This window comes from Anomaloglossus baeobatrachus, chromosome 9 (genome assembly GCF_048569485.1).
Source record: "Anomaloglossus baeobatrachus isolate aAnoBae1 chromosome 9, aAnoBae1.hap1, whole genome shotgun sequence".
NCBI lineage: Eukaryota > Metazoa > Chordata > Amphibia > Anura > Aromobatidae > Anomaloglossus > Anomaloglossus baeobatrachus.
Genome location: NC_134361.1, coordinates 204156189 through 204169768, shown reverse-complemented (window position 1 = coordinate 204169768; position 13580 = coordinate 204156189). Strand labels below are relative to the sequence as shown.

Genomic DNA, 13580 nt, shown 5'->3' with positions numbered 1-13580 from the left:
CATACATGCACAGGTGAATGAAGCCTGATCCTATCTGTTCCGTCAGAGTGGTTAACCAGGAGAGCGAAGGTCCATCCATGAGGTACACCAGGTAGCCGGCTTATAAATACCTGACATTTATCAGTGTGGAGTAATAGTACTGGTAGGATTCATGGATTCATCAGTTACAGTGCGCTGATATACGTGGAGTATTCGCCAATAGCAACTAATCCGATTCCAGTTCTCGTTTCTTTTTGTGGCTACATTGGTGTCTGTGGACCATGGTGATGAAAACAGTATTGTTATAGTCCAAGCCTTTTTGGTTTATTTTTAGTCTTACTGGAATTCACCATTGTATTGCATGTACCATATTTTTACAAGGTAGACGTGTGTGTGGATAAAAATGTAGACAGCTGGGTCACACAGGGATAGCAGACAGGACATGAAAACACTGCAGCAGATATCCCCCACGCTCTGCAGCCCCTTCCTCCCCTCATATGACAGGGCTAATTATAACCGTCACGTCCTGCACACATTACGGAGCACACGGGACACCGAGGACTGGTCCTGAATACGTGTCCATGTAAGCCTTGGGAATATTTGCAGTCCAGAAGGAAGAAAACATCTCTAAAACTTCCGAAGGAAAGAAATGATAACTTACTAATTGGAAAGTGCGCTAAAGTTAGAGCGGTAACAGGATAGGTAGGAGGCGCGCACACGTTTTTTACATCCAGAGCTTCCTGGCACAGATTTTTGCTACTTTTAGGTCATATAGTATAAAATCTTTTGGGCTGAACGTTACCCCCACTACGGTACCCTGACATTATTTTGAAAAGTTGTGGAAGCACTTGTAGTATCAGGGGGGAAAACATCATGGGCAAAACATACGCTAAAATTTGCCTCATCAGGGTTTACTTTTCCTACCGCAAAGGCGACTGGATTCATTATAACGATACTCTTTGTGGTTATTTCTAGGGAGAAAGAGGATTACCTGGTCAGGTGGGAGCTCCAGGTATACGTAGCATGGAAGGCGTCATGGGACTACCCGGTGCTAAAGGAGAGCGAGGGCCAAAAGGCCAGCCTGTGAGTAACGCTCGGTCCCACTATACACGGCCACCAGGAGAGTGGAGAGTCTGTGAAATCACTTTATAATACAACAATGAAGTGTAAAAGACATCTGATAAGAGAACAGGTTTATACCGTCTGTGCCCGTCATCCATTGTGGACCATTTGTTCTGTTCTGGCAAATAATAAGGGGCACTTGTCACATTGTTCCTTCATGTCACTGATTATACATATACACAGTACAGACCAAATGTTTGGACACACCTTCTTATTCAAAGAGTTTTCTTTATTTTCAGGACTCTGAAAATTGTAGATTCACATTGAAGGCATCAAAACTATGAAGTAACACATGTGGAATGAAATACTTAACAAAAAAGTGTGAAACAACTGAAAATATGTCTTATATTCTCGGTTCTTCAGAGTAGCCACCTTTTGCTTTGATTACTGCTTTGCACACTCTTGGCATTCTCTTGATGAGCTTCAAGAGGTAGTCACCGGAAATGGTTTTCCAACAGTCTTGAAGGAGTTCCCAGAGATGCTTAGCACTTGTTGGCCCTTTTGCCTTCACTCTGCGGTCCAGCTCACCCCAAACCATCTCGATTGGGTTCAGGTCTGGTGACTGTGGAGACCAGGTCATCTGGCGTAGTAACCCATCACTCTCCTTCTTAGTCAAATAGCCCTTACACAGCCTGGAGGTGTGTTTGGGGTCAATGACCTGCTGAAAAATAAATGATGGTCCAACTAAACGCAAACCGGATGGAATAGCACGCCGCTGCAAGATGCTGTGGTAGCCATGCTGGTTCTGTATGCCTTCAAATTTGAATAAATCCCCAACAGTGTCAGCAGCAAAGCCCCCCCACACCATCACACCTCCTCCTCCATGCTTCACGGTGGGAACCAGCCATGTAGAGTCCATCCGTTCACCCTTTTCTACAAAGACACGGTGGTTGGATCCAAAGATCTCAAATTTGGACTCATCAGAGCAAAGCACAGATTTCCACTGGTCTAATGTCCATTCCTTATGTTCTTTACCCCAAACAAGTCTCTTCTGCTTGTTGCCTGTCCTTAGCAGGGGTTTCCTAGCAGCTATTTTACCATGAAGGCTGCTGCACAAAGTCTCCTCTTAAAGGTTGTTGTAGAGATGAGAAGGTGTGTCCAAACTTTTGGTCTGTACTGTATATATACACACACACTAGGAATATGTTGCCCTCCTTTGGTCTAGAGCTGGTCTTTCATATTGACCACTGAACCCCTTAATATAAATAGGACTGGACTGAGGGGGCTTCACTTTACACCATGCTCTCTGTTTAGCATTCTGTCTGAATTGACAAAAAAAGATAATAATGTTCCCGTTCCTCTGATTTATCTATCCGCTCACATAAATGAGGCAGAGTCTAAAATCTGAAACCTGAGGCTCCATTTGACCTCCTCTCTCATGGCGTCAGTCTTGCTGGACGCAGTAACCTGATGGCACATGTGAACACAGCTTTGAAATTGGATCTCCCCAATAAAACCCAATCCAACCTGTCCATCGCCTCGATCATTAGTGATCGGTCACAGCTGACATTTGTCTATTATCTCCGGTCGCAATTTTTTACAGCTAAATGTAACTTAAAAATTTGGCATGACTGTAAATTCCGGGCCGGCTAATGCCATTTCATGGTCCGTACAATGGACGCAGCGACCTAACATGTCGGAGCTCAGATGGTTTCCAATTCGTAGACGTTTCTACATTTCCTGCATTTTCACAGACCACCTATAACGCTTGCTAACTCTATTTTAGGGGGACCCTGGGGAAACTGGATTTCCTGGCATGGCAGGACTGTTCGGACCAAAGGTACTCGTTGGGTTGTGTTGCTGCCAATGTTGTGAATGTGTGAAACCTCAGTGATCATCATCCCAGAACATGGACTTTACTACATGACTGTGTGTTATCAAAATGAATCCCATTCTTTCCAATAGGGGAGAGTTAAATCTCATAGGTTTCAAAAATGGCAACACATTGTGGTCTGGTGTGTGGCCACAGTGGGCCCTGGAGATTGGGGATTTGGGTTAGTGGATCATGTAGTAATGGCCAGTGCTGGATTATGTGGCCACTGGATATCATGTATTGGGTACTCACACCAATTACTCTACCAATTTCTGCAGGGACCTCTCGGTGACATTGGATATAAGGGCATTCAAGGACCTAAAGGGCCTCCTGGTCTAATGGTGAGTAGTAATGCTCCAACCATTGTGTTCTTTTGTCCCCCACATACATCCTCATGTATATGTTTGTTAACCAGTTAGTGACCAAACGCTGTAAATTTTCAGTTCTTGGTCCCGAGCTTTCAACTTGCACCATTGTAAATTATAGGGTTAAAACTCCTGCAAACTAGGAGGTCCAGGTCTGGTCCTCTTCATGGGAGATGGAAGCGGTTTATTACTGCTTCGGTGGTTCGTTTTGCCAGATACACACCGTGCAGCTAACAAGATCATTGGCGTTGCCAATGTATCTGTAGGACTCGGTGATCATATGTTTCTGCCAGAATGTCAGAACCAAATCAGCTCTGCCAGTGAAGCCTAAGGGGGCATTTTCACCTGTAACTGGGGCTCCTATAATGCCCCAGTTACAGATGAAGAAAAAAAAAATTCTCCAGAGATAGGTCACCATCTTATGTGGGACAAATTGTATAGAAAGAAAAAGACGTGCAATTCATTCTGCATAAAGCAAAGCCTCGTACATGCACACCAACGGGGAAAACCAAACTTCAAATTGTTTCAGAAAATGAAGTATTTCTCCCAGAAAAGTATTGCAATTTCAGATGTTTTGTCATGCACATATTTATTTCCTTTGTGTGTATTGGAAAAACACAAAATCACAACAAAGAAATTGCAAATTGGACAAAATTTCACACAAAACCCAAAATAGTGGGCCAGAATTTTGGGTAAACAGCTTTGTTTCAAGCATGGGATGTTCGTTTAAACTCACTTGTGGCAAGTAACAGGTGTGGGCAATATGAAAATCACACCTAAAACCAGATGAAAAGGGGAGAAGTTGGCTTAGTCTTTGCATTGTGTAATTACAATAATTTTCTGGGACAAATACTTCATTTTCTGGAACAATTTCAGGGGTACCAACACTTTTGGTCATGACTGTGTGTGGGTGTGTGTTATTTATAGATAGATAGATACACACACACACACCCCTCACAAAAACGTATGGATATTTGGCTTTCGGGTAAAACGTCCACACTGCAGTGATATTTCATCATGAAATTAGGGCATTTAACAGACTTTAAAAAAACAGGACTTTAAAAAAAAAATTAAAAATCTTCCTAAGCACTAACTGCTGGGTAGTTTCTACCTACCTGCCTGTTGTGCCCAGTGTCGTTGTTTGCCAGCAGAAAGCGATCACAGCCAACTCCTGCCAACGATTCCGCTGATGTCACGTCAACAGGTTGACAGATGGCTCCCCCAGTTTGGCAGCGGGGAGCCAGCTGTCAATCTACATGACTTCGGCTGTCCCACCCCATCTACAGAGCAAAGGGGAAAAGAAGCCGCCACTCTGTTGACGAAGCCATTGTATAGCTGACAGGTGCGAAGAACAGTGCCGGGCTCAACAGGCAGGTAGGTAGCAACTACCTGCGTGTTAGTGCTTGGGCACTTTTTTTTATTTTTTTAATTCTGAATATACCCTTTAAATAGAAGCATGTAATGGTGATTTGCTCATCACAAACAAGTTATTGAAACAAAAGCCAACACCAGTGGTGGATATACACCCCCCCCCCCCAAAAAAAAAAGTCAAATGTCTCAATTACTTGTCATGTGACCTTGAGCATCAATTCCAGCTGACCACTACGTCTCCTGGTCCCAAGTGGGGTTCTTGTCTGTGGAGACATGGCGTCCCACTCTCCTTGAAGGGCAGCCCTCAGGGAATTGAGGTTCTGGGGTACAGAGTTACAGCCTCTACATGGTACTCAGCTGATCCCATAGGTTTTCTATAGTATTCAGGTCTGGAGAAAGTGCAGTTGCTCCATTTGAGGTTCCCCAGTTTCCAGCAGCCGTTCCCTAATGATGTGACCTCGATGAGCTGCAGCATTGTCCTCCATGAAGATGACATTAGGCCGGTGTTATTCATGCAGAGGCACAGTGACTGGATTAATGATGTTATTCCAGTAGTAGGGGCTATCACTGAACCAGTCACAGAGTGTATGTACTGAGTAGATACATCGGCCCACACTGTAACACCACCAAAGGCTCGTCTGGTGACAGCAGTGGCTGATGCATAGAGCTCTCCTTGTCATCTTCAACATCGTTGGCAGCCATTATTTCTCCTCATCGTGAATTGACTTTCATCAGTGAACAGAACTGAGGCCACTGGTCCCTCGTCCAGTGTAATTGATGCTGGTGGTGTGGTCAGGTACTCTTGCAGGTCTCTAGCACACAGACCACACTGATGTAAACGGTTTCCAATGGACTGACATGACACTTGGTGCCTCTCACCTCCCTTGAATGTGCCTGGAGTTGGGTGACATTAATCAATCCAGTTTCAAAAGCCATTGTTCATAATGAAGCGGTCACCAGTGTGGGATGTGGCCCAAGGACGTGCACTTCTCTGCCTTTCTGTGACTCTTCCAGTCTCTCTGTGTCTCTGTACAACCTGTTTGTGACACTCTAAGCTCAGTTACCTCTTCCATTTGAGAATATCCTGCTTGAAGCCTCAAAATGGCGCAGTACTGGCGATCAATTGTTAGGTGTCATCTTGGTCTCATGAGGAGGAGGACTGTAAATACGAATTCTAATTCAACCCCGAAATTTATTGGGCGATTTATGGATCAAACATCTGTTTGATCCATAAATCCATTAGGCTCCTTGTTAGAGAATAACAGGTTGTGCAAAACGTTCTGACACATTGAACAGTTGGAAAAGTTTAGAGAAGGTCACATTAAGGTCACCTAAAAAGTTTCAAGTGCATTTTAGGCTCATCCTGAAACTGTTTGATGTTAGTCAGGCAGCTTCTCTAGTCTTTGAGTCAGAAATGGTGAGGATTACCTTTGGACTTTCTCAGTTAAATCCGTAAGTTGGATTTTAAGTCAATGACTTTCTTTCCGCTTCCACAGGAACACTGCAGAGACAAATCACCAAAATCTGCATGCTTGTGGCTGGATTTAAGTTCTGGATTTGGCTGCAACCTTTTAGGGTAGAAATTATCAGCGGCAGGTGGGCTAAAGTCAGCCAAACCTGTTGATATCAATGGGATAAGCCCACAGCCTGATGTGTAATGGAAGAGTCGGGAGGTCCCCAGATAGATGATGTTGGGAGAGAGAAGAATCCGGCCTGTTAGATTTCCAATGGACGACCCTTTGTTCTACTAGAGATACGTTGCTCTGAGGAGTCTGGTCCTTCAAGACAGAAGTATGAGACCAGGCCCTTCATGTGACAGCTAACTAATGTGAACAGGGGCCTTCACCATACAGGCAGAAAAGAAGCAGACTATGGGATAATTCCCTGGAAAACTACTAAATCGTTCCTCAATGATTATAATGTTTGTAAAAATAATAGGGTGAGAGAGTAAAGAAAGTTTTTGTGATCTGTCAGATCCAAGGCCATATACTACCCCATGCTCATGCTGCGCTCTGCACTACATCTAGAGGATAATCCTCCATACATACAGTGCCCCATGTATACACTGTAGTGCCTCCCCATAATTTATGTATGCACTGTTTAGCCAACATTATGGACAGTCCAGTCTAACTCGCATTTCTGTTATATTTTGCTCTCAGGGTAATGAAGGAGTAATCGGACCAGTCGGCATTATTGGGCCTCCTGGAAACACAGTAAGTTGATTTTTGGTCAGGGTTTAGCCACCACGTTTCTACACCAGATGAAAAAAACCTAGAGACCCATGAAAACTACAAAGTAGGGCAGTGTAAGGCTACATTCACACATACATTTCACACATCTTAGTGCTGTCCATTTTTGTTTCTCGGACAGTGCATGGCTCCATAGAGTTTTATTGATCCATACAAACATTTGTTTGAAAACCTGATTAGTTTCTTTGATCTGTGAGACTTGGAGTGTGTCCTGTTCTCATTCATTTGGACAATAAACACATTAAAATCTATGGGGGATCCCTATAAACAGACTTTGTACTTTAGGGTTTTATTTATCCAGTAGCTGTAGTACCCGGTGTTGCCCGGGATAGTAACTGTCTCCCAATCTCTTTCTGTTACTCTTTCCCTGTCCGACTCTCGCCCTGTCCGACTCTCGCCCTGTCCGACTCCTGCCCTGTCCGACTCCCGCCCTGTCCGACTCTCGCCCTGTCCGACTCCCGCCCTGTCCGACTCTCGCCCTGTCCGACTCTCGCCCTGTCCGACTCTCGCCCTGTCCGACTCTCGCCTTGTCCGACTCTCGCCTTGTCCGACTCTCGCCCTGTCCGACTCTCGCCCTTTCCCTGTCTGCTGCCCTTTCCCTGTCTGCTGCCCTTTCCCTGTCTGCTGCCCTTTCCCTGTCTGCTGCCCTTTCCCTGTCTGCTGCCCTTTCCCTGTCTGCTGCCCTTTCCCTGTCTGCTGCCCTTTCCCTGTCGGCTGCCCTTTCCCTGTCTGCTGCCCTTTCCCTGTCTGCTGCCCTTTCCCTGTCTCTTTCCCTGTCTGCTGCCCTTTCCCTGTCTCTCTCTGTCTCTTTCCCTGTCTCTCTCTGTCTCTTTCCCTGTCTCTCTCTGTCTCTTTCCCTGTCTCTCTCTGTCTCTTTCCCTGTCTCTCTCTGTCTCTTTCCCTGTGTCTCTCTGTCTCTTTCCCTGTCTCTCTCTGTCTCTTTCCCTGTCTCTCTCTGTCTCTTTCCCTGTCTCTCTCTGTCTCTTTCCCTGTCTCTCTCTGTCTCTTTCCCTGTCTCTTTCCATTTTTGTCTCTGTCTGTCTCTCTGTCTCTTTCCCTGTCTGTCTGTCTCTTTCCCTGTCTCTCTCTGTCTCTTTCCCTGTCTCTCTCTGTCTCCTTCCCTGTCTCTCTCTGTCTCCTTCCCTGTCTCTCTCTGTCTCCTTCCCTGTCTTTTTCCCTGTCTCTCTCTGTCTCTTTCCCTGTCTGTCTCTTTCCATGTTTGTCTCTGTCTGTCTCTCTGTCTTCTTCCCTGTCTGTCTGTCTCTTTCCCTATCTCTCTCTCTGTCTTTTTCCCTGTCTGTCGCTCTGTCTCTTTCTCGCTCTGTCTGTTTCCATGTTTGTCTCTGTCTCTCTATCTTTTTCCCTGTCTGTCTCTGTCTCTTTCCCTGTCTGTCTCTCTCTCTCTCTTTCCCTGTCTGTCTCTTTCCCTGTCTGTCTCTTTCCCTGTCTGTCTCTTTCCCTGTCTGTCTCTCTGTCTCTTTCTCTCTCTGTCTCTTTCCCTGTCTGTCTCTTTCCATGTTTGTCTCTGTTTGTCTCTCTGTCTTCTTCCCTGTCTGCCTCTTTCCCTATCTCTCTCTGTCTTTTTCCCTGTCTGTCTCTTTCCCTGTCTGTCTCTTTCCCTCTCTGTCTTTTTCCCTGTCTGTCTCTTTCCCTGTCTGTCTCTCTCTCTATCTTTTTCCCTGTCTGTCGCTTTCTCTCTCTGTCTGTTTCCATGTTTGTCTCTGTCTCTCTATCTTTTTCCCTGTCTGTCTCTGTCTCCTTCTCTGTCTCTCTCTCTGTCTCTCTCTCTCTGTCTCTCTCTGTCTTTCTCTCTGTCTTTCTCTCTGTCTCATTCGCTCTCTGTCTCTTTCTCTCTCTGTCTCTTTCCCTGTCTGTCTCTTTCCATGTTTGTCTCTGTCTCTCTATCTTTTTCCCTGTCTCTCTCTCTCTCGGTCTCTCTCTCTGTCTTTCTCTCTGTCTCATTCGCTCTCTGTCTCTTTCTCTCTCTGTCTCTTTCTCTGTCTGTCTCTTTCCATGTTTGTCTCTGTCTCTCTATCTTTTTCCCTGTCTCTGTCCCTGTCTGTCTCTGTCCATTGAATGCTAACAATGGTTTAGATGGTCTACCTGTATCAGTCTTTGAAAACGGATCAGAAAAAAATGGATGACAGGAGAGAAAAAACATCCATTTTTCCTGCAGAAGTAAACAATGGCACAAATGATAAGTAAGGTCTTAGGACAACACAATTACAGTAAAGTATATTCTATATCCCTTACAATAAAATCCTTCTTAGAACTGGGATTTCACTCTAGTCTTTTAAGTCTTGTTAGACCACACATAATGGCCACATACCTCCTGGAAGAGGCTGATTTTTTTTTCGCCCCTGTGAATGGCGTTTTGTAAATGTGTGAATCAGTTTGGCCTTAGTTCCTGTAAAGTTTTATGTGTGCCTCCAGCTAATCATCTGACCTGCTGAACACATAATCGCTGTTTTTAGAACCGCGTCTGTCCCAATTGTAAATGTTACCACACACATTAACCTAGAAATCCGGCCTGTACAATAAAACCGGTTTGCGATGTGTTTTCGGTGTCTGGAGACTGTATACATTAGGTCGTCCGCTTTCAGCTGGAAAATTCTCACCTTTAAAAAAGTTTAAAAATATATATATAATATAGAATCTGTAGGAATAGACGACTGGATGCTCTTGTCTCCTGTGTTGTCCCCACACTCCATTATCACCAGTTCTGGCGGAAGCCCAGAGACTACTGAGCCCTGATGACTATAGCGGGTGCCTGGATCACCCGAGAATGGCGGACACCGCCTCCGCCCACCCATCACTCATCTCTTACTCCTTCTTTTAGGGCCCGACAGGAGACAAAGGAACACAAGGGGATACAGTAAGTATCTAAATTTTAGTAACATGTTGCCCCATTATTGCCTAGTTTTCATATGAAGATCATTAATATTTTCTTTCTTCTCTTTTCCAGGGATTACCAGGTCCTCGGGTAAGGCCGGATGCGTGTACTCACAGCACGTGCCGAGGTGTAGTCACCCAGTGTCATGTCTTACGAGGCTCAGGGGACTTTGTCCTCTCCCAGGACACCCTGCCCCAGACGTGATTGTTACCTCTGCACCCTCTATAGCTACTGAGCCGTTGCCTATAATCAAAGTGGTTTGTGACAATGTTCTCTGTTTGTAGGGTCCTCCGGGTCCACGTGGAAAGCCTGGACCACCGGTAAGAAACACCTACCTATTGCCTTATGAAGACACCATTTTACATAGGACATGGTTTTTTGTATTTTATTCTTACTTCTCTTGGTAAAATTAGCATAGGTTTCCATTAAATTAGTTAATTTTAAATTTGAGAACTATGGAGAGAAGACAAAAAGGCACCAAGTGTACAGATCTTTTCCAGGCCGAGATAAGTCACTGGAAAAGGTCGTGGCCAGATTATGTTCCTGGAGCTAATTATATGGCTGAACAATGTAACCTGTAATTGAGGTTCAAAAGCCATAAGTGAAGTGGTTATTAACGTTTATTGGTGCAGTCCGGGATAATGACGGCCTCCGACTGAAAGAAGGATTGTAGTGACGAAAACACCGGAGTGCAACCAATGTGCCGTAAATACAAACATCTAGGAGCCTCTCTGGCGGTGTAAGCCGCAAATAAAATCGGAGTTTTATGAGTCCACATAGGACGAGAGGCAGTGACTAACGATGGGCAAACTCTAACTGTAAAATTTGGGGTCCGTGCACGGACCCCAATCACTGACTTCACATGGAGGTCTGTGTTACTGTTCCGGTGTGGCCACATGGATAATGATAGAAATTTTTAAAAAAGAAAGTAAAGTATAATGCGCCCGCTTTATTCCTAACTACATTCCCCAAGGCTGTAACACTACTTCCGGGTCCAATCATTAGCGCTCATACATATTCACTGCTTCTCCCGCCCACAGTCAGTCCTGACATCTGTGATTGGTTGTAGTCAGACCGCGCCCCCCACCCTGTGTGACCGTGTCTGTGATTGATTGGAATCACATGCTGTCTGCGTCCCTATAGTAGTATAAAAATAAATACATTAAAAAAAATTATGATAACCAGCACAGATAAAGCATACGGCTACAGGCTGCAGCCCCCAGCCGAGCGCTTATCTTGGCTGTGTATCAAAATAAGAAGGACCCTATGAAGCTTATTTTTTAAAAAAAACAACTATTTAAATAATTTTAAAAACGGCATCCCCCCCAATTTTGATACCTAGCCATACTAAAGCTGACAGCTGGGGGCTGGTATTCTCAGGCAAGGGAGGCCTATGGTTATTGCCCTCCCAGCCTAAAAATAGCAGCTTGCAGGCGCCCAGAATTGTCGCATCTGTTAGATGGGACAATTCTGACTCTTTTCCCAGCTCATCACGATTACCCTAGTGAGGTTACAATCAGGGTAATATAATGGCTTAATGACAGCTCACAGCTGCCACTAAGCCCTATATTAGTAATGGGTAGAGGTCTATGAGACCCCCATTACTAATCCTGTAAGTGAAAAGAAAAACACAAACACCCAAAAAAATCCTTTATTTAAAATAAAATACGAAAAAATAAAAACACTCTTTGTCTAATTTATTAACTCCACCCAGGTCCGACGTAATCCACACAAGGTCCCAAGACGATCCTGGCTCTGCTACATACTGAAGTCGCAGTGTACCGGCACATTACATAACATGACCGCTTACTGCGGCTTCAGGCAGACACTGACTGAGCCGCAACTGTGACATCACTGAGTTTACCTGCAATCACAGCTGGAGGTTCCTACGGTACCCCACCTGTGACCACAGGTAAACTCACCTCAGGTGAATTCATTGAACTCAGTGACCTCACCTCAGCATTCAATAAGAGCTGAATCTCCAGGCAAAAAAACATTTTTTTTTTCCCAAGAGATGGAGATTTGGTACTAAAATTTATACACCAAATTCTTGCACCAAATCTGCATTTCTGCCAAAAAAAAATGCATTAAAACGCAATGTGTTTGTTTGGGGGGTTAAATTGGAGAAAGAGGGTGTTGTTTTGTGTTTTATTTCAAATAAAGGATTCTTTCGGTGTTGGTGTTTATTTCTTTTCACTTACAGAATTAGTAATGGGGGGTCTCATAGACCCCCTGCCCATTATTAATCTAGGGCTTAGTGGCATCTGTGAGCTGTCATTAACCCCTTATATTATCCGATTGCCCCTGAACCAGGGCAATCGGGATTAGCCGGGTAAACCATTATACCTTTTTTTTTTTCTCACTTATTCATTTGTACACCACTATAGGGACACAGGCAGCGTGTGTGATTCCAACCGATCACAGACGCGGTCACACAGGGTGCGGGTGCATTCTGACTGCAACCAATCAGACACCGGGAATGATAGTGGGCAGGAAAAGCAGTGAATATGTAAGAGTTAATGAGCGGACCTGGAAGCAGAGTGACAGCCGCGCGGGAGATTCGACTAGTATAACTATCATGCTTTGCAGCCCCCTAGCCTTTTTCTACCACCATTATACAGGACAATGTTCAGGTCCCCATAGACTTATATGGGGTTCAGTATCCAGGCAGATGTTAAAGTCGAGTCCCAAACCGGACTTTTTTTTTTTTTCTGCGGGTTTGCTGATCTTTAGTTGTGGCCAGCTACTGCAGGACTCCTAAAATGATCATTTTATCTATTAGACTGGGAAAGTTTAAGAAAGTATCATAGTAAGTACACCATCCTCATCAGGTCTATGAAATATATTGCATGTAGTTTGTATTGTGAAATTTGGTCATAGATCCTTTTTAAGACTTGTAATCACAGACCATTTGTGCAGGAAAATCTATAATGGTCCCCAGCACATACGCTGTATGCTTGTACTATAGAATACACCATGGGACGATGGATTACTGTGATGCCTGGAGATGTTAGATATATAAAAATATTTCTTTCCATCTCTTCCAGGGGATGCCTGTTTTCTTGGACTCATTTGTAAGTAATATAATTTGGATACTGACAATAAGGCCACTCTCATAATTTTGGAAAATGTGTTCAATTTTAAGCAAAAAATGGATCCACTACATAACTGATCCACATAGAAGCAGAGAGACCCCATTGATTATTACGGGCTCCGTCCAGATTATCTGTTTGATTTTACAACGGAAGACAAAGTGCAATATGCAGCATTTATTTTCCCACTGTAAAAAGTGACGCATAAGGGAACATATATGGACCCCTTAATAATCAGCCCTTGTGAAGGGGGGGGGGGGTTCCACTTGAGGACCCCCTACATCCTCCTCCCCTTGTCCTTATATCACTGCGGGCTCCATGTTGGCACCATGGATGGGGTATTGTTTGTTTTGTAAGATTTTCCTTTCTACTTTCAGAGGACAGAAGACTTCAGTGACTCTTACCAAGCCCTTATGGACTCCAGTGGACCGGTACTTACTCTTTTCTTATTTTCCGTCTGACAAAATAATATAAATGCTAATATGGTTTCTCCGCCATAGTGCTTGTGAGCCACAAACATAATTGATCTTCTGGGACTTCAGTCTTGGGCTGGATGTTCTCCGGCCTTGAAGTAGATGGACAAGTTTCTTGGAAATGAGTGAAGCCTGTCTATGGCTTTTCCATAACTCCTATATATATTTTAATGTTTTTTGGAGATCCTCATATATGGGGGACCCTCCACTAGAGTTTTACAAC

At 44.4% G+C, this 13580-nt stretch overlaps 1 protein-coding gene across 1 annotated transcript in view; it reads left to right on the top strand.

Annotated features, from left to right (window-relative positions):
* Positions 1-13580, top strand: part of COL27A1 (collagen type XXVII alpha 1 chain) — a 347486-nt gene that overhangs the window by 325291 nt on the left and 8615 nt on the right. Inside the window, exons 49-57 of the mRNA XM_075324295.1 lie at positions 955-1062; positions 2828-2881; positions 3193-3255; positions 6810-6863; positions 9739-9774; positions 9865-9882; positions 10077-10112; positions 12840-12866; positions 13262-13315. Coding sequence (XP_075180410.1) covers positions 955-1062; positions 2828-2881; positions 3193-3255; positions 6810-6863; positions 9739-9774; positions 9865-9882; positions 10077-10112; positions 12840-12866; positions 13262-13315 — 450 coding nt within the window. The remainder of the gene's footprint in view (positions 1-954; positions 1063-2827; positions 2882-3192; positions 3256-6809; positions 6864-9738; positions 9775-9864; positions 9883-10076; positions 10113-12839; positions 12867-13261; positions 13316-13580) is intronic.